The sequence below is a fragment of the Paroedura picta genome, chromosome 3, assembly GCF_049243985.1.
Source record: "Paroedura picta isolate Pp20150507F chromosome 3, Ppicta_v3.0, whole genome shotgun sequence".
NCBI lineage: Eukaryota > Metazoa > Chordata > Lepidosauria > Squamata > Gekkonidae > Paroedura > Paroedura picta.
In genome coordinates, this window is record NC_135371.1 from 64,981,948 (window position 1) to 65,003,417 (window position 21,470).

Genomic DNA, 21,470 nt, shown 5'->3' on the forward strand with positions numbered 1-21,470 from the left:
CTTCAACTTTTCTTCTATAAGATGGACAAAGAATTTTATGCAACCCTATCCCTTGATTCTCTCTCTCTATTACAAAGTCTCTTACCATTGGGTCTATCATCAATCCGTCAGCATGACCAACATAGCTGAGTGCAAGTATAATTTCAGATTTGGCAGAGCCTGTCCTCCCTATCCTTCCCTCTTCTTCTCATCTTGTAACGCTCTAGCTGATACTCTGTGTTTCTTATAAGCCCAAACAAAATTGTGTAATTCTGCTTGCCATTTATTTAATAATCTATCCTCAAGCATGATAGGTAAAGTTTAAAATACAAAGTTTATTTTTGGAAGTATATTCATTTTTATTACCGCTATGCATGCCAGATTCTATCTCAAGACTGTCCTAACTTTACCTGTGACCCTGGAGAGCTACTGCCAGTCAGAATATACAATGCTGAGTAAGATGTACCAATGGTTTTTGATAGCTTCAGGAATAAGGCAGTTTGATGCATTCTCTGCCTTGCCTGTCTCTTAACAAAGGTCAGATTTATCCACTGGAGACACCAAGGAGCTGGAATATCAAGTAAGCTCAAAGGTATCTAATATTATTAAGATGGGTATTCTAGAAAAGCTGGAGTGTCCACTGTGCCCTGTTCTGTGGAATGCATGTAAATGCATATCTGTTGCAGATCATGAAGGATCAAGGTTTCTTTCCTTGCCATGTGGAAAGAGAGGGGCATGTGTTTTAAAAGGAAAAGCATTAAGAATGCCCCCTTCTTCTCAACTTCCTTATAAAGCATACCTCAGGAATAGTTAGATCTCTTTTAGCTTGCCTGATCTGGTTTCGTCCTTCTTACCAGTCCGTAAGGAGCTTTCATCTCACATTCACATTCCTCATTTGGCATGTCTTGTTTTTCACGGTGTGGTTCTTGCTTTGCGGACAGCTGAGCTCTATCTGGCAAGGCATTTTAGCTCCATATCTAGTCTATTTTTGATCTCCCCCCCTCCCTCAAGGCCTTCCAGATAGGCACAAATCAACCTAATTATATTCTCTCTTCTGTCATTGAAGTCGTGCAGCCATAAGCATTTGTACACCAAGTACTCAGTCATATTTTCTGTATTACATCAAAATAGATCTTTGATTCAGGCCCCATAACGCTTTCCCAAAATGTTTTTATTTATTTTTCTTTTTACTATGAGTGTTTGAAATGTGACTGGTCTACTCCAAAGGACTCAAGGAGACTATTTTGTTTCAGTTTTATTTATTCATATACTGCTTTGGCCCTGACCTGGATAGCCCAGATTCATACAATCTTGTCAGATCTCAGAAGCTCAGCAGAGTCATCCCAGGTTAGTATTCTGATGCGAGACTGCTAAGCAATATCAGCTCACCACACAGAGGCAGGAAATAGCAAACCCACCTCCATTGGCCTCTTCCCATGAAAGTCCTACAGGACAGTCATAAGTCAGCTGTACCTTGATGGCAAAGAAAAAAACAACAACCTTGCTTTCTCCTTGGTGGGGATCCAAAGAAGCTTGCAACATCATTCTTTCTACTTCATAGATCTCAGAATCCACTCTGAATCCAGACTAATTAAGGCTGTAAAAATGAACTAAGCACTTTCAATTGAGCCCAGAAATAGAATCAAGAGAGGGAATAAGCCACTGAAGAAAAGGTGTTTACCGTGAAATTGGGCAATTTTTAATCCACATCCCGTTAAATTTTTGGATGATGTACATAGAAACATAAAGAAACACTAGAAGAGTTGGTTAGAATCAGTTAATAATTTTTCTTCACCATAACACTATTTTCTTTGTTCTCCGTTTAGTGATTTTTGGAAAGTGGCTTGCCTCTTTCACCACCTACTTATTCAGCAGGAGGCATGGGTCCAGCAGCACCCCAAACTATGTCCCTGCTTAGAGGGAATGCAACCCCATCCAGAACAGGAGTCACCTCAGTTGCTGGAGCAGTACTTCTACCCACCAGTAGCGCCTCCATTTCATCAGGATTAAGATATTATTAGCTTTCATTCATTGCTTCGGGCACTGGTTTATATTTTCAGTAGCCTCCCTGAGATGTATTGAAAACATAATACATCACTTTACTGCTTGTGTATCTCCAGATTATCTTTCTTTGTATATCTGATGTAAAAAGCTGCAGGGTGGCATGGGAGCTGTAATGCAGTGGTCCCCAACCTGCGGGCCGCAGCCCGGTGCCGGGCCACGAAGGCCATGGCGCCGGGCCGCGGCTCCCTCTCCCCGCCCCCCCCCCCCCGCAGTAAAAAACTTCCCAGGCCGCAAGCTTGCGGCCCGGGAAGCTTCTTACTGCGGGAGGGCGGGGAGAGGGAATCAGGCCCCGGCCGCGCATCACGCATGCGTGGTCAGTGCGGGCGCGCCCCGTGGGCGTGGCCCGATGCGCGGGGGCGGCCCGATGTGCGGGTGCAGCCCCCGCGGGAGCGGCCCGATGTGTGGGTGCGGCCCGCGCGGGCGCGGCCCGAAGCATGGGCGCGGCCCGCAAGCGTGGCCGGTCCGTGCGGGCGCGGCCCGCAGGCGCGGCCGGTCCGTGCGGGCGCGGCCCGATGCCCTGCCGGTCCCCAGCCTCGGAAAGGTTGGGGACCACTGCTGTAATGCACTCATGATCTGCATGGTTAGAAGCCCCTTTACACCTCCAGAATTTTACCTCCATTAGATTGGAAGAGAGAGGTTTGTGCTTAAGAGGCAGAGGTGTCCATGTTCTTACATTTATAGTACATGTCCTTCAGTAGTACTTGCTTTAACAAAGAAATGGGTTCATTTGGCATTTGCTACCAGTTGCAGATACTCTGTGAAACCAGAAGAGAGTGCTATGAACATTAGCCTAGCCTAGATACAGTAGACCTGAAAAATCCATTGACCTAGTCCTAGCTGATTTTTCTAAACATAACAATACATCTAGAATATGATGTTACCTTTGGGGGAAGATGTGTCTTGTTTGTTAATTTGTTTTAATTATTGTTTTCAAAACTGTGAATCATTATTACTTGAACAGACAGAAATAGTTAGATTTGCACAATAAATATCTAATCTTCTAATAAATATTAAAGCCCCAACCTGAAGCCTAGCCCAATCTTGCCAGATGTTGAAAACTAAGCAGGATCATCCCTAGTTAGTACATGCTTGGAGTCCCACCAAGGGAGTTGGTGTGTAGAGACAACCAATGGCAAACCACCTCTGCTCATCTCTTGCCTTAAAAACCCTATGAGATTGCCCCATGTTGGCTGCGACTTGACAACACTGCCCACCACCTCCTAATAAACAAAGGATGATTTTTTCTTTCCTTTGAGATGGGCTTATTTAGGAAACATTGGTAGCACCTTTGTGCTAAACACGTGGAATAGGGGAGAAGACACTTCCTTTGTGGGGTCAGTAGAGGGCTTCACCATTGATGAGCTTGCAGATGGATTTGGAGAGTTCTAGTTAGAAATACACATACCTAATTAACACAAGCCCCATACAACTTTTACCTGCTCCCCAACCATTAACATAAATTCCTTTTACAGCTTCCTTTGGTTATGAAAGCTTCATGCTGTGCCATATAGGGCTGCCAATTTGAAAAACGCCAGCTATAGTTTCTTAGGTATTCCAAAGATGTTCATGCAGGATCCCCTGCATCCTGGCTGAACACTGCAAAGCAAGTATGTTATTCAATATTTGGTTTGTAAATAATCTAATAGATACAATTCAGATGTACTAATTCTACCTAGGGGTAGAATTATTCAAAATGGCCCTGGAGAATATAAAAACTCCCGTGGGTAATCTGTAAAATCATAGTGAAAATCTTAGGGTTTTTTCTGTAGGAAGTCCTTTGGTGGTCTCCATGGGCAGATAGAACAAGTACAGAACTATGATTCAGACAGATAAGATGTCCTACCCGACTTCTCTAGCCCTACCTGGTTTATTTTGGTAACTGAAAGTTTCTGTTATAAGATTTACAAAGAGAGGGGTCTTCAGTATCCTTAGAAGTATTCATTTTCTTTAAACCAATTTATGCTGTTATTCACTGGAGTCCAGTAGCCGTTCAGTTGAGCCCTAGGACCTGATTATAGAAACCAACCTCCTCCATGCTCCCCATGCTGTGCCTGACAGTTGCTTTCTCACTGCTGGCAGAGTGTCCTCTTAAAGACTGTTTATGCTCTGGAGGTTTCATGCTATGCTGCAGGCTGAAGTTTTAGTCATGGCAGGTTGCCCCACCTCTTCCTGCACTCACATGGGGGAGAATTTGGCCCACTGCATCTCATCCACCCCCGATTTGTGTTCCTGCATGGAAGCTGGGGCAGTGAAGTTCCCAGTGCATAAATGGTCAAAATGAGATCTTTAATGCATCATAGCAGTAGGCAGTGGCAGAGATGTGAGAGGGCATGTTACCAAGGCTGTGATCAGTCACCTGCTATCAAATTATCTTCTTAATCGGCTTTAATTGTTGACCATGCGCAACCCAGTGTCATTGCAAAGCTGCAGAGTCAATGTAATAGACCCGAGATGGGCATCAAATAGCTCCTGCTTCACAGAGCTTAGACTTCTGCAATTTAATTAGGAGATTTTTGGCAATGCATATAATTGAAAATGTTACAAAAAGAAGGGGTTCATTGTGGTGATGAACATGGGTGAGGAGGATGAATTGCTTTCTGCTGTGTAGAGAGCCAGAATAAGCCTAGCTTCCAACCAGCTAAAGCATTTGTTCACCTTTTCTAGAACATCAGATTTTTGTAGGATAAGGGAAATAATCATAAGCTTCTGATATTATTGATGTGGAACATACCTTCTAGTACATCCCCTGGGAGAGAAATGGGTATGGACATAAGTAATCCCGCCCCAGGGAGCGTGCCAGAAGAGGCTGGGACAGTCACAGGGCAGCATAGCAGGAGGCGGGGTCAGCGCCACCACTACCCAAGGCAGATGGGGCCAGTGCTGCCATTGCCCGAGGCAGAAAGGACCAGCACCACTGCTGCCCAATGCGGCCAGGGCAGTTGCAGGGCAGTGCAGCAGGAGCCGAGGCCAGTGTTGCTGCAAGAGGTGAAGGGAGTGGGGACTGGGAGGGAGGAGGGAGTTTGGGTGTGTGTCTGGGGGAGAGGGGAGGGACCAGGGAGGAGGTCAGAGAAAAGTGAGAGGTAAGGCGGGGTGAGGGCAGGGGGGAATGGGGTGGAAGCAGTATGTGTCTGCTTGTCTGCATGTGTGTGTCTGAGAGGAGGGAGGGACCAAGGAGCCCTGGATCAGGTATGTGTTCCACATACCTTGTGAAAGTCGGGCTGTCACTAATTTATTGACGTAGACTCAGACATATGTTGTACCAAAGTTGTTGCTTTGTGAGCCTTTGTGATGTTCTCAGAATAAAGATTTGTTCCAAAGCTGCATATTTCTGCAACCATCCTTCACTATCAGTATATGATTAAGAACATGAAGAAAAGTATCTCAAGTGTAGGCTTAGCTTTTTAACTGCTTGACCCTGGGGAAGTCCATTGGCCTTTCAGCAAATAGGCATGTTCCGTGCATCGTTGTACCCTTGAATTCATTGGGCTTAGAGTGTAACTTTGCTTACTATGCCTTGTAAGTAATGTGAATGTGCTGAACCAGTGCTTGAGTGTTTTTATGCAGGTTATCAGCAATTTAAAGAAGGAATTCCATACATTCTAACCCTGGTGTATCACAGTACTAGGCTCACTGGATTGGTAATAAATCCATATGAAGATGACTGTGAGGAAGCAGCTCTGATTTGTGAGTGCTTAGTGTTAACAGGTCTTTGGATGGAACAGTATGTCCGAAAGACTGTCTCTTCACTGAGTTCTCCCATGACCCTTGAAATGTGTATGCCAGATGAAAACATCAAGGTCAGGTCTCTGGTAACTGCCAGTTTATGGAAATCCTTCCCCTTGGAAGTATATGAAACTATGTGAGCCTTCCTCTGTTCAGATTCAGTATGAAGCATCTTTTCTTTTACTTGGCTTTTAGTGACAGATGCAGTCATTATGATGTATCTGGTTTTAGTTAAATGCATTCTGCTTATATTGTAGTAATTGGTTTTATACACTTGTTTTATAGACTGTTTAGTTTCTTGTGTGATACTTCTGAACTATTGGAGTGCATTTTTAAATTACATATTACACTGTCAAATATTGGCAGTTTTATTTCAGGATTCACAGTAATGGATGTGTTGTCCTAAATCCTACCTTCTGTAGCCAAGTGATCAAATGAAAGCAAAATTTAATCACTAATGAAGAAGAAATCCTGAGCAGTGCTAAAACAGCAGTATAAATTTTTTTCCGCTACGAGGGAAAAAAAATGGCGATCGCTTCACCGGAAGTTCGGAGGAGAGAGCCAGGGGGAAGGACTTTGTTGCAACCGCTACATTGAGAACACACAGGTCTTTTTCGCGTTGCAAATTGTTGTGTAGCGATTTTCTGAGGGTGAATCCACTTTTCCCAATTCCCCGGAAATCGTTACGACAAAGCGATTTTGGCGATAGTGTTGCAGGAGTGTTGCAGATTGCTAATGACGTCATGCGGAACGTAGGTTTAGTGGCGAAAACAAAATGTAAGACTAGTGCTATATTAAAGTTGTGCAAAATGGCCCAAAGAATTTCCAGCCCACTTGTGCACAAATACCCTTGTGCTACAGGGGAATATGCATAATGGAATTTGGCAAGGTGGGCAAGTTACATTATACAAGCACATGATGAGCTGTAAAGAAATTTTTCTCATTGTGGGTACATACAGCATCTTGACTCATTGCTGGATTAGGTAATATTTCCTCTCCAGATAAGAGTGAATATTGTGTTTGGTGCTGTCTTTGGCGGGGAAGTGTGTTCTGAAGTTTTCTTGATAAATGATAATCTGTGAAAAGCTGAAGTAGATTTGTTTCTGGGAATTTTCTCAAGGACAACTATTTACAGAGGTTATAAAAATGATAGAATCTTAGAATCATAGAATAATAGAGTTGGAAGGGACATCCTGGGTCATCTAGTCCTGTGGGCCCCAACCTTTTTATCACTGGGGACCGGTCAATGCTTGACAATTATACTGAGGCCCGGGGGGGGGGGTAGTCTTTTGCCGAGGGACGTTGCCACCACCTAAGCCCCTGCTCTACTTGCTTTCCCGCCGTCGCCCCTGACTTCCAGCCGCCCACTGGGGGGCGCTGCCAGCAGCAGCTGCGCAGTGCCACGCCGAGGGGGAGCCCCAGTCATGGCGAGCACCAAAGGTGAGCCGGCAGCAGAGTGGCAGGGCAGCCCCCAAGGCAACAGCCGGGGAGGAGGAGCCGTGGCCCAGTACCAACTGATCCACGAACCAGTACCGGTCTCCGGACTGGGGGTTGGGGACCACTGATCTAGTCCAACCCCCTGCACTATGCAGGACACTCACAGCCCTCGCTCATCCACTGTAAACTGCCTCTCCTTTAAGCCTTTGCAACATGCTCTCTCCCAGCAAGTACAACAGCAACAGCATTAATGCTTCCCTAAGACACAGCTTCAAACTTTGTTGTTGTTTATTACATTCCTGTTAAAAACTCATTGGTGACATTTATGAATGTGAAGCTACTGCTCTGTTTACCCCCAGGTTGGGAGACTGAAATGATGGGAGAGGCTAAAATGCTTAAATAAATAAATATGCATTCTTACACACACTCAAGAAATTGGCTGTTTGATTGGAGTGCAGACTTTGTGACCAGACTGCTCCTCAGTTGCTAGGCACTGCAGGGCACAAGTTCAAGACTTCAGTCAAGTTCTGGCGTCTACATGATTTTGCTGCTGTTTTTGTACAGAATCCTCAGTCAAGGGGCTGTGCCTGGGGAAGTTGTCTAGGGAGCACAGCCTTTCATTGAGGGGCTTCTCTCAGTAGTAGCAAGCAGTTGTTTTTCATTTTCATGAGAATTTAGTAGGATTCTTGGTAGTTCCCTATCCTTGGCAGCTCACAGTGTAGCCAAGATTAGAAATGGCAACTTTCCCTTGATACTTGGTGTCCAATTCCCACAGTCTGCAGCCATATGATTTATGTCTCTGCCTGGAGTAGCATTTTTCCTTTTCTGTTTCAGCTTGGGAGAATATGGAGGTGTTGCTTATCTTCTCTAGGAACAACTGCTCAATGGGCTACTTATTCTGGACTTTGCTGCTGAGTAGGCCTTTTTCTGGTGGGTGGGGAGAATGACTCACAGTTTTTTGTTGTTCTCTCTTGGAGAAACATTGGACTTGTTACCTGGATATTCAGGCAGTTTAGATGTTCCGAATTTGACAATGATTTGGGTTCTCTGTTGCTGTTGTACTTGCTGAGAGATAGCATGTTGCATTCCTAAGGCACAGTCATTACTATTTCAAAGTCCTGTTCATCAGAGAAACGGGATTTTTTTTCCTTTTTACTAATCTAACCCTGGGTAAAGTAAGATTATTTCTATTTAGCCTTTTTTACTTTGAAATTTTGCCTCTTCAATGCAGCTACTGATAATGAGGTTGCCAGGCTTATTGCTGCAGAGCAGCTGATGTTTGTGGATGCCAGGATTTGGAAGAACTGCACCTGCAGCATGAATGTTCCCCCCAGAGCTGTTCAAGTTTCTCCACATTGCATTCCTTCTTTCTTTCTTGCATTCCTTTCTGGATTGAATTCTTTGTTGGATGAAATTTGAGGGCAAGGCCTGAGTTGACCTGTGGATGGCTGAGTGGCAAACCACTACAGGGCTCTCACTGGTTAATGAAAGGACAAATGTGCCCTCCTGTGGGGAAAGTAAGATTAGATAAATGTCATTAGTTTCATTAGAACATTTTCAGGGCCTGAACTTTGTGGGCCTTTCTGCACCTGTTAAATATAGTGAAATGCTTACCTTAAGGTAGTTGTTATATTCCGGCTGTTCCACATGGCGTCGCCTACATCCAGCATCCAGGCAGCAAACAGCTGGCTAGATCCTCCATTTTAAAGTTCTAGTTGGGGAATCGTGTAAAGTGGATCCCCCAAATTAAAAGCGTTTTCCCCCAGTAGACAACCAGCACATGCTAAAGAGATGTATGGAGTCAAAGAAGCACTATCTCTGCCTCCAAAGTCCCGCCTCCTTCTTCCTTCTCCCGGGAACGGGTGTTTTAAAAACAAACAAACGGCCTGGAGCAACAAATAGGTGTACAAGTGTGCAGGAAAAGCCAAAAAGAATTTTTCCCAAAGTTGTCACACAAAGTATGCCTCTCTATAGTCCCCCCCCCCAAAAAAAACAGGAACGAGACTAATTTTTAAACAATTCAAGACTCGTGATTCCATAATGGGTGGCATTATAAAAAGCACTATGCATCTGGGATTAGATGCATAGGCATTTCAACAGAGAACTATTAATTTTTAAAAATTGGCAGGCATCATGGGACCTTTAAAAAAGGAGAAAAGGGATTGGCTCCCTGGCTTGATTGACAGGCGGAGGAGAGTCGCATATAAACCACGTTGCTCTCTCCCACCATTTCCAGCAGTGCTTGCAGAGTGTAAGAAGCATGAAAAGGTGACAGATTACAGCGAGATGGCAAGAAGGTGTGGAATGGTCAGAGGCGCGATAATATTTATTACTACGTCATTATGCTGGCATAATGCTATTTTTTTCAATGTGCAGAAGTGCCCTGTGATTTACCCACACAGGCTAGGGCTGAATCTGCACGGAGCTTTTCTTCCAATCCCAGGTCAATTCAGTTCCTGCCGTCTACACTGAATGCAATTTCCATTTTGATATTGGGTGATTTACATTTTTCTTCTGCAACAAGCATGTTTGATCTGGAGTGACCCTACCTTTCCCCCATGATGTCTTGGAGTGGATATAACCCTCGGTATTTGAAAAATCGGCATGAGTGCAACTCTCTGCTTTTCCAAAACTGACTTGCTGCCTCGAGCTTCCAATGCTGTTGAAAAGCCCTGATTGGCCAGGGCATCAGTTGAAAGCCTTCCTCGTTCCCAGGTCTCAAGTCTTGCCTTAAAGGTGAAGCCCTAACTTCTCTCAGCAGAAGCTCCAGAAGCCCTAACTTCTCTCAGCAGAGATTTTCCTCTTGGATTTATTCCCCCTCCTCTGCTGTCTCCAATCCTCCCCCCACTTCAAGAAAAGAAAGAAAGAGGCTCCTGCTATAGTTGGCTCCATCTCCCCTTCTGAGCTTCCCTAATGACATGCAGAACGCTTTTCTGTTTCAATGGGGGGGGGGGAATAGAGGAAGACCCGAGTTCAAATCGATCTGAATTCAGCAGGATCCACAACGGAATAAACAAAGTAAGTGCAGAATCAACCTAGGTTTATACATTGCCTTCAAAATAGTCTGTCGAAACATTCAGAAAAAAAAAAAACTAGCAGAAATAAAATCCATTTGCATTGCTATCCCAAGCAGAGTTGCACCCAGCTAAATTCACTGAAGTCAGCGGGGTTTAGAATGGCAGTGCCAGAAGGGCTTATCCTACTTTCACCACTCCTTGCAGTAAATGAGACTTTAGCAGACAAAGTTTTGTTTTCCAAAATCAAAAAGTGTATCAGTTAGCTAAATAAATACCAATATTTGTGACTGATTTTGGGGTATGTATGTGTGAGTGTGTGTATTTATTTTGCATATGCTTGGGATGGTTCTTTCTGTGAGGTATGATTTTTTTGTCTGTGATCATATATTATGATGACTAAAATACAGTGGGCGCTAGGCATGGGAGCTGCCGGCGGTCGCGCGGAGCGCGGATGCTGGGGGCTCCCTTGGTCGGCGGCCTAACGCGGCGAGAGGTGCAAAGCGCCTCCGACGCATCAGGCCGCTGCCCAAGGGAGCCCCTGGCAGTCGCGCTCCACGCGGCTGCCGGGGGCTCGCTGCCCGATGGCCTGACGCGGCGAGAGGCGCGAAGCTCGCAGTTGCTTCCTTGTTAGCAGGGCGGGAATCGGCCGGGCGCTTTGCGCCTGCCGATTGGCCTGGCCGATGGTCTGTCCGGAGGAAGGGGCCAATCGGCACCCTTCCTCATCCCGGACCGAGCCCGCCCTAACTCCTCCCACAAAGCCTTTACGGCTTTATTTAGCGGGCGCCGCGGGCTGTGTTCAGATGATGATGATGTCATCAGTTCAGTCATGTCTGACCCTTGGCGATTCTATAGGAAAGCTTCCACCACACATCTCTGTTAATGATCGCTTCTTCTAGTTGGTTCATGGTCATCCCTGTGTCGGCTTTGATTGTGTTGAGCCTGCGCATCCTTTGGCGACCACATTTCCTTTTGTGTTACTTTATAAACAGCTACTTTATGCCGATTTTTTAAAATACAAGCCTGTATGAAAGGTTTAGTTCACAAACACTTATGCCACAATTAATGGATTAAGCTGCCACAAGGCTTTCTTGGGTCTTTTCCTGTGTATGTATATAAAGCTGCCTTATACTGACAGGCCAGATCATTGATCCATGTTGTCTCTCCACTTGAGGCCTTGGAGCTGCTTGCTAGCAGTGAGAGCAAAGAGCTTTCCCGGCACCTGGTTCTTGAAATCTTTTCACTGGGGAAGCACACTTTAGCATGATGCAAAACATGTATTTTGTGACTAAGTCAAAGCCCCATTCCCTTTCCATAGTTATGCTTCTGCAGTGTGTGTTTGTTGGCACCTTGGAGCTGGGGAATGTTTAGGGCAACCCTTGGAAAATGAGTCCAGTACATTCAGAACTAGCTTAGCACTTCGGTTCATCTCCTTCATTCATTCAGAATGATGTTGCTCTGCCTAATTTGCTGAGCCTGTGCCAATACAATTTATGTTGGTTTCCAACTGAGCTTGTATTCATGTTTAGTTTCTGTTTATTTTTATTTATTTATTTTTTATTTATTTATCATACTTATATACCGCCCTCCCCGGAGGCTCAGGGCGGTTTACATCATAACAAAGAACAATACATAAAACTGTCTTTATGGCCACTAAAAGCCGACAGTTGAATTTGGGTTGCCGTTGCTTTAGGTGATGCACAGCTAGTGGAGGGTGCTTATAGACTACAATGTGTATCACCTTTTTTGGTGATTATTGTTTGCCTTGAAAACCAATCTCACTGTGTTTTTGAGGAAAAACTCCATGAGTGACTGCAGTACTGGAAGGAAAATATAAATGTATACTATGGAGTCTAGAAAATCTGAGGTCCTTCCATATGGAATAATTGTTTGTTGGCACTTTGAGATTTCATCACTTTTTCCAAGGCTAGGTTCTTTAAAATTTGATTTTGGCACTTAGTTTATGGGGTTTAAAATAATCTTTCTACATGTTGTTGATACTGTCTCAGTCTAGAGCCAACTGAGAATTCAAGTCACAACTGCTGAACTGGGGGATGCACCTTTGGCAGCTGGGCTACCAGTGGAAGGTCTGCTAGAAGAAGATTCTGCCATTACAGTGGGCATCAAGCTTTGATGGATATTTGTTAATATCATATGGCTGAACCCCCCCCCCAAAAGAATAAATCCCACCCAGACCCTCCTATAAAGTTATATAAGCAAAAAATGAATAGGAAAGAGGGGAATAACCAAAATAAGTGAAATTTCAATTCACCTGTCCAGGGCCAAGAAAGTTTTTTTTCATCTTCTCCATTGTTGGAAGGGAACAATGTATATGCAAGATAATCTCGGGCTGCATTGAAGGAAATTTTTATTTGCCTGGATATAATGTTCAGATGAGAAAACGCATACTTCTCAACCCAGACAAGGCACAGTGTTCCCAAGCTCTGTTCTAGACTGTTCTAAGAATGTTGAACCTGATCTAGAGGGACTGTGAGCCTCTCCAGATTCCTCATCTCCAAGAGTCAGTGCAGTTTCCCTTCCAGTCGCTCTGATTGTCTAGAAGCGCATTTTGAGTTATAAGAAAGGACTAGGAAGAATGGAATAAACAAACTAAGAATAAGCATTGCTCCTCTTGAGATTGGTTTTAAAGCTGGACTAGAAAATACTGAGTTGCCTGAAGATCTCTCTATACTAGGGTTGTCGAACTAATTTGTTACAAGGGATGGATCTGACTTAAATGTCACTTTGTTGGGCTGGGCCACATGTGCCATAAAATGTAATGACAGGTACCGGAGATATAAACTTTATAAAGGGCCCAGACAAACCCAACTAATTATATTCTTTTTTATTCAAAATATACCAGTGAAAGCAATGTATTTACTGGAGAACCCACAAAAGCCCCAATTAATGCATTTAATCATATGCAAGACTAGGTTGTTTCCCAAGAGATATAAAAGGGGTAGTACCTTACATTGCCATCCAAATTAGTTACTTTTTGTACATACATACAGGAGATGAGCTATTCTGGCAAGTAAATAAGGTAGTTTTTCAGCATGTTCCCTTCATTTACCCATCCTCAGCAGTCAACTATGGCTACAATCCATCTTTTTTCCCTCTCTTCTTACCTCTGAGGATCTCAAGGAGGCATGCTGGATTCCGCCCTCCACTACCACATCTCCATCACTACCACCAACCCGGTGAGGATGGAGCAACTAGCTCCAGCTGACCCAGGTGACAGGGTCCTTGCTCAGGAGGAAGGGGATTCTGAACCAGGCTCTCCCAGATGCCCCTTCCCCTGGTTCTCATCCTTCTTGCGTTTCCCACAAAGGTGGCGGGGCTGAGGGGAAAGCATTATGGAGGCTGTTTTGATGCCTTCAGGGGGTGTTTTTTGTCCTCCCTTGATTCCTTGTATTTCTTGGCTGGGAACAAGTTGGGAGAGGGGGGAGAAGGGAAATTGCCATTCCCCCCCCTGCCCCAACACTCCGCCTCTCAAAGCTCTGCTGTTGTTCAGACATGTGGCAGTGACTTGGGTTCCTCTTTGTTCCTCCACTCACTTGCAAGGCTGGGAGCTCTTTCTCCTTAGAGCAGCGTGTGCAAGACTGCCCAGTTGCCTCCTAGTCCATGTGCCAGACTCCTCCTTGTCTCTTCCCTGCTGACCCGATCTCTCTGTTGGCAAACCACCACTCTACACATCTACTCTTACAATCCCCCTCACAGTTGCTGTTTGAAAAAACACGAAGCTGGTTAGTGTAGTGGTGGCAACAGTGGTTGCTCTGCTTCACCACCCCCATGTAGTGGCTTTGCCAATCCTTGCTGAGCTGCAGTTGGAGAAGCTGAGAAGGGAAAAAAACACCACACCTCCTGGTTCTCCACCTTTGGTTTCATTCCCCCACACTATTTTACCTCAGCCTCATAGTCCTCTAGCCATTTCCTTTCTTGTCAGCTTTGACCACACACACTCTTCATTGTGTGTCCCTGCTTGTCTGCTTACCCCATGAAGCAGCTTCTCACTTTCCCTTCCTCACACCAGTTGCTTGCGGGCCAGGTAAGTGCCCTAGATGGGCCAAGTTGGGCCCCCGGGCTGTATGTTTACCATCCCAGTTTTAGACAGTGGCCATAACATAGCAGCCACACTCTCCAAAATATTAGTAGAAATCTGTGCATATGTCACCCTCTCCCCCCCAATAAATCTTGGAATTCAAATGGCAATTAATATCCACTGTCATGGCAAAGATAGCCAGGAACAAGAGAAGAGGAACTGAGCTGGAGCCAACCTGGAGAGTGGAAGTCAGAACCCAGTTGGTGGGGAGGAAAAGTAGAGCTAGTAGTGGGGCGGGGAGGCTGAAGCCACAGTTAATGGGGAGGGAAGAAGGGAAGATCCTCTTGAACAAAATACAATTGTATAATATATGATTAGCCTTTATTTTATTGTACACAACTTGGGCAATTCCTTTGAAGATTTGTTTTTGAATTGGTGGGCACTAGGGTTAATTTTTTTGCTTGCTTGCTTTTTCCCACTTGCTTTGCTTAGCTAAGGAGAATACGTTAGAAGCTTTTTTGTAGTCTTTTGTTTGTTTGGCAATTTGAGAGTATCCCTGGAAGCAGCCATGAGAGAAGGTAATACAATCACCAATTTTCCACTGCCTGTAGTGGCAGCATCTCATTTACTAAGATTTCTTTTCTGCTGAAGTTCTGCATGTCCGATGTGGTCTGTGCCAGCAGCTGCAAATCTTTCCTGCTAGATAAAAAAAAATGTTTTAAAATGCATTTGTTTAAGTACCTCACCAATTTTCTTGTAAAGATGCAGGACATATATCAGGGTGGGTTTTTTTTTTACAATTTGTCTGACCAGATTAGAACAGATGAAAAATAACCTTCAGAAACATGTTAATTCTAGACTTCAAAATCAAACCAAAAGGGAGAAATATTGCTTATTCTGTTCAAAACTAAGGCATTAACACCTGTGAACAAACACATGGACCTGTTTGTATACACTGTAACAACAAACCACGGGGAAATTGCTGCATCCCATTCTCTCATAGCTGGAATTGATAGCCTGTGTGGGCTGCCCCCCCCCCCCATTCACCAGAAAGGTTTTAGTGGAATCTCAGAGCTTGAACATTTTGGGATGTTCCCTTTCCCTTTTTTTTTTCCTTTTCATTTTGAATAATGATTGAGACGAAGAACATTCTTTGCATTTCCCTTTCCTCCTGAAAAGAATAAAGGGCTTCCATCTACCATTGAAGTTTGTAATTGATGATCATTGCCTTTGTTAGGGGTCAAAAAGAGCCAGCAAATGGTAAAAGTGAACTGCCTTGGTAAAAGGATCTATGGCAATGGTTTTAGGAGCACAGTGTTATGGATGTCACTGTGACCTTCCTGGAATGCATTTAGAAACACTCAAAATAAATGCAGGAATAGAAACTGCTAGTGCTACTGGCATCCTCCCTTCTACTTTCCAAAGGCTGCAGAAACAAATCCCATTAATACACGTAATTAATGGAAAAGAAAAAACCTCAGCCTCCTCCGTTGGGTAATTTCTACAACAAGCAAAGCAATGAAAGTTGGATGTAGATACGGAACAGAGGTTACTTTGGCATTAAGGGATATGTTGAGTAGGATATACTGTGTGGAAAATAGTCTGTTCCAACTTTGTTGAGCATCGTCTAAACAAGTTGCTTAGAACTGCAGTCATAGTATAAGTGAAATTCTGGCAGCGCCATAGTCTCTCTGGCTCATACATGGTTTAAAGACAGTCCAACATTTCTCTTGCTTTCTAAATAAGTCAAGACTGAAGTAGAAATTCACTCTTGGTTTTGGCTGAGTCCTGACCTTTCAGCATTAATTAGATGGGCTAAAGCAGAAATTCAGTCATCTGGGCACAAAGCTGAAAGTCCCAGGTAGTATTTTAAGATATTTCTCTCTCTCTCTCTCTCTCTCTCTCTCTCTCTGGAAGTGGTAAGGACACCATAAGGTCTCACACATGGAAGAAAGCTGAAGTATGCACACAATAAAATTTAGTCATTCTGTTCTCCTCACCATTCGTCAAATGAGACCCTTGGCTAATTATCACCCGGCCTGCAGAATTAGCAAACAGGGCTTTACGAACTGCAGAACCTGTCCAAAGAGATCCTGGGAGTGGATGTAGCTTCCTTTCATTGTTCTGTGCTCATCCCACAGATGGAGTCTTTGCCCTCCATCTCCAAGTATATAATTGCAAGCTGGGTCTGCACCACTAATGCTGGAGAGGAGCTTCCTTGCTGGATGCTCAGCTCTCCATTTCTTTTGTTTCAAGCTTGTGTTCAACAAAGCAGTAAGGAGTAGAGATAAATACTAATCAACCTATGTCTTTGTGCTTCTCCGGCATTCTCTGTGCTCCACATTCCAGGTACCCAGAGAGGTTCCTTGATAGCCCTGACACACGTTGGAGTTGCTTTCTTCCAGAGGGTGAGGATAGTCTGAGCCTAGGTAGCTTTCATAAGTAATGCGGGAGCTATTTACTCAAGCAGGCTTTTATGGCTGGAGCAACTGTAGGGGTTTATTAGTTTTCATTCCTTTCTAAAAGTGACTATGGGGAAACTGTTGCTTCTAATTTCAGACCTGAATTTTGAATAATCCAGAGAGTTGCTGAAGCTTTAACTATCCAGAGAATTATATACAAGTCTATATATAATTAATCAACAATGACCATCCCACTTTTGAAGCTAATGTGGTACATTCTGCCATATAGTCCATCTAATACGTGGTGGTCTCTGCATCATTTCATGTCTCCATTTCATTCTCCTTGTCTCTACCAAGCATTTCCAAAGCAAGCATTTTACAGACAATAAGATGATAAGCTTCTATTCCACAGAAACAGCCCACAATTGCTTTCATTAGTCTTTGTGTGTTCTAATCCCTCTTTGTATCTTCAACTTGGTCGCTAAACCTTTGAGCAATTTCTAAATGGGAAAAGTGACATATGCATGTTCTAAATAAAAACATTATCTAAATTATCTTATAATTCAGATTTACCTGCTGTAGCAACATTTGTCCAGGATCTGTTGGGATCTGTGTGGATTTGGAACTGATAACTTTGTGAGAGGTGTTCGTGATCACAGACAAGGTAGAGGCCAGTGCTGTCCCACATTGTATCAAAGGCAAAGAAACTTTCAAATTAATTTTTTAGAAAGTATTCAGTACGCTTGTAGTGTGAGAAGACATCTAGCCCCTGGTTAACATTATACAAATCGGAATCTTGCCTCATTAGTTAGTTCTCCCAAGCAAATCTGCTCTTCTCAGGGAGACGTCATTTGTATGACACTTTGTGTATACAGGGAATGCTGAGCAGTGCATCGTTGGATCAAAGTATTATGTGCATAAACAATGCATCCTAAGATTTATTATTTACTGCTGCTTTCATGAGATGTAGGAAACAAGGATATTCTAGTTTTGAATCACTTCCTTTAGTAAATCTAATCTTATCCTAACCCATAGACAAAAACGATTTTTACTCCCATTGTTCATTAGTGCATCTGAAATTTTGGTCTAAATGACTGTAAATAAAGATTGATTGATAGTAAATCTAATCATTTAGCACTTCCCATCCCAAAAATCAGCTAAATAAATGGGCCAGCCATGAGTTATCTGTACATTTTATTTTTAAAAAAGCAAACAGCATTCACTGTGTGTAAATATCATTCTTTTTACTCGGTTGAATGCCCATTGTCTTAAACAGAAAAAATCCCTTACATTGTGCTGAGATCAAGGGGAATAATTTGCCCTTTTCAAGTCTAGTCCAAGGATAACATTTTTCTTTTGCTGCTGCAGCTAACCAGAAACACTGTATTCCTGAGCTAGAAGGATTCTGTTGCAACCTTGAAGCTTGCCTGCTTATAATTAGAGACGGATGCCTGAAAAACAGTTGCTTGTTAGAAGTGTACCCCAATACATGGCTGCCAGCACATTTGGTATTTCATTTAAGAAAAACGGATTGTTAAGCTGATTCAAGTGCACAGTTAACTCTGATAGTTTTTTTCACTTACGTGGCTGATTGCACATATCCAAGAATGTGAAGTGGTCATCTTGAGCAGGGCTAGTGACCTCCCTGCATGGAGCACTGCTTCCATTTTTAACCATGCTAAGAATTGCTAAGAGAAGCCCTGATACTGGAAAGAGTGGGTTCAGGAACACTTTTCAAATTAATATTGCAAGCACTAGAAGACTAAAGCAGTTCAAAAAATAAGGAAGGGTCTTCTGTTTAGGTGGTGAGGGCAGTCTTTTCTTGTCCGGGAATACAGGCTTGTTCTATAGTAAATGTTTATCCTCTGAAGGTCAATGCTGTAACACAAGCTTGAATTATACAGCAGTTTTCTAAAGTGAAGGGAGTTCCCTCTGCTACACATACTGTCTCTTCCACAGAGCAAGCTGCAGTCTTTAGGTACAAGCATTTAGTCTTCCTTTGTGGTGTATAATAAATAGATTCTGAAGCAGTCAGACTGGAATTGCTAAGAGGAAATATCTCGCTCTTCCTGATGAGGGAAGTGATGGGAAATTGTAAGAAAGCTCCATCGTCCACATTTTGATAAGAAACTTCCTCATGAATATATCTTGTATCTTCTTTCCATGATGGAAAATAAATTTGATCCCTCTCCACCCTCTCTCCCCAGTTACATTCATCTTGGGGGGTTGATTGCTACTCATCTGCCTGTGACAGATCTTCTGCTTCATAGGATATAATAGGGTGATCTAAAAAGACTGAACTGATGGATCCAGAGTCCAACTTAAGTTGCAGCAGCGTAGGGCTTTTAGCATCAGGAAAGTCCTCGCCAACAGCCAGCCTGACTTTTCCATTTCGAGCCTCCTTGATGGGCTCTAGGAAAACAACATGCTTATTTGTGCTGATCTTGCGATTTGGCCCATCTGTGGCTGGTGGGGTTGAACTTAGAATGGATGATTGGGCGCTGCAGTCTTGAGGAGGACTTGCAGGCTTCTTGAAGCATTTGGAGCAGTAACATGGTGTGAGATACAAGTACATGAGGACTAGTAACAAGCTGACAACACACCCTAGGAGTGTTGTGATGCCAGTATTGAAAGAGTCTGCAAATTTGGGGTAGTGGACTGTGATGTTGACTTCATGAGTTGCATTGATCTTTTGGCGCTCACTGATAGCTATGCATACATAAACACCAGAATGGGAAAGCTCAGTATTTGTAATCTTTAGGCTTCCATTTTTAAAAGCTTTGTGTATCCCATCACTGTGCTCAGGATACATGAATAATTCATGCTTGGGAGAGATCCACCTGTAGATAGTGGTATTGTCATCAAGAAGGCTTGTGTTGCAGTGAAGGACTAAGGATTGTCCCACTTTGCATGGAATCTCTGGAATGCTCAGTACTGCTAGACTTGTGGAGCAGTTTTCAAAATATTTATATTTGAAGGTATTAACAATAGATCGTGGTACATCACTGTAGGCCTTGCAAGTATGCTGTTCTGTGAAATCCTGCACAGAACTGAAGCCACGATTTTTCCATTCTTGAAGCATCTGATGAAGAGAGCACTCACATTTCACAGGATTATTGTGAAGATATAAACCATTTTTTATGTACACAGGCAAGGCTGATATTTCTTCAACTGGGATGCTGCTTAGATTGTTGGTAGAAAGATCAAGGGTTCTCAAGTGAGTGTGGTTGAATCCTTGAATGGCTGTAAATGGGAACTGAGTTATGTAATTCCAACTTAGATAGACTTTTTGCAAACTGACAAGCTTGAGAAAAGCATTTCCATCCACTTCTACGATTTCGTTATGGTATAACAAGAGTTCCTCCAAATTCACAAGGTTTTCAAAGTAGTGCTTCTTGACAGCATGCAGATGGTTGGAAGACATGTCTAGGTGCACAAGATAAATAGCGTTGTGAAACACCTGCCGTGAGAAGTCTTTGATGTGATTGTGGCTGATCCTGAGGGTGTGAAGGCGTGGTAAGGTGGCCAGCCAGTGGTCATTAAGGTGAGTGATGGCATTGTGGCTGAGATCCAAGGTGGTGGCTGTAGGAGGCAGCCTGAGAGGAACCTGGTGAAGCTCCTGTCTGGCACAACTCAAAAGATCAGCAGTACAAATACAAGCCTTAGGGCAGCTCATGAAGGCTGATAAATTGAAAGTGCTGACTTCAACAAACAATTCTAAGAATACCAGCAGATTCCCAAGAAATTTCCAGACAACTGTAGCCAATAGCAGCATATTCATCATATACCAAAGGGTTCCCCCACCTTTGTTAACAGCGGCATGGAATCCAGCTGTCAAGGTAATTTTCACACCCAACGCAACCCTGACACGGAGCACAGTACTGTGACTAAATCACTGAAATAGATCTTCTTGAACCAAAATTAATGAAATGGAAATCTCAAATGGACGCAAAGTTCAGTCACTTGAGAAAGTTTAGTGGCAAATGCTATAAAAAATGTTTAGGTTCTACAATACTTCAGTAAGATCCACTTAGACACAGTTTGTATCTAAAATTATTTAGATCATCACCTGTTCAAAACTCCTGCTGGTTTGCTCCACTCCTAAAAGCAGTGCACAGAGCTGCAGATACATTCAGTTTCCATGCAACAAACCTAGGTGCTTGCTTATTTTCTGCAGCAAAAATTGAAATCTCCTGGGTTATCCTCTGATGTTCTTTTTTGCTGACCCAAGCATCCTTGGAGCCTGAAGTTTCCATTAGTAGATCCTCATCTTGTGCGTAGGAATCTCTTGTGCAGATCCATCACAAAGGAGGCTCAGGCAGGAGTGCATCTCGGTATCCCAAAAATGGAAATGCTGGCAAAAATTAAGGAATGCCCAGAAAGGAGCTCTTACCCTTGTGTGTTCTTTTCTGGGTGATACTGAGCAGCCATATTCCTTCCTGCTGCTTGTTTCATCTTTCCTCTGAGCTTGATGTATGCAAACTTTCCCCCCTCTTCTGCTCCTATTTACACACTGCCTCTGAATATGAAAGGCTGAGCGGTATGAGTCAGGAGAAATTCTATTGGTCTATGTAACAGACCGGGAGTGGAGGCAGAAGGGGTGGAGAGAAGACAATTGGTAGTGACTTCTTTTTTTTTCTTTTTCTTTTTGAATGGCATGTTGTTTCTTCATTATGCCATGTGGGGGCAGACACTTCCTGCACAGAGATCCTAGAAGTGCAATGTGCAAGAACTGCAGCAACTTGTGCCAGTACATTTCCAAGGGGAAAGCCAAGGGATGATAGAATGAGGCTTACTAAAAGGAGGACAAAT

At 43.5% G+C, this 21,470-nt stretch overlaps 2 protein-coding genes across 7 annotated transcripts in view; one reads left to right on the plus strand and one right to left on the minus strand.

Annotated features, from left to right (window-relative positions):
- Positions 1–21,470, plus strand: part of RNF123 (ring finger protein 123) — a 160,240-nt gene that overhangs the window by 99,999 nt on the left and 38,771 nt on the right. The gene's annotated exons all lie outside the window — the stretch shown is intronic.
- Positions 12,164–21,256, minus strand: AMIGO3 (adhesion molecule with Ig like domain 3). Of its 3 annotated transcripts, none has more exons than XM_077326056.1 (2): positions 17,232–21,256; positions 12,164–14,955 (listed from the first exon to the last, which is right to left on the minus strand). In XM_077326056.1, exon 1 carries the CDS (start codon positions 20,440–20,442, stop codon positions 18,892–18,894), a length of 1,551 nt encoding a protein of 516 aa, XP_077182171.1. In that variant the 5' UTR covers positions 20,443–21,256; the 3' UTR covers positions 12,164–14,955; positions 17,232–18,891. The 3 variants fall into 3 exon arrangements, with proteins under 3 accessions (XP_077182171.1, XP_077182172.1, XP_077182173.1); XM_077326057.1 differs by having other exon boundaries at positions 12,167–14,952; positions 18,242–21,256; XM_077326058.1 differs by having other exon boundaries at positions 12,167–14,955; positions 18,242–21,256.

Bases quoted from the DNA above. Each gene is read 5' to 3' on its own strand.
- AMIGO3 (XM_077326056.1), bottom strand. From the start codon at position 20,442: ATGATGAATATGCTGCTATTGGCTACAGTTGTCTGGAAATTTCTTGGG.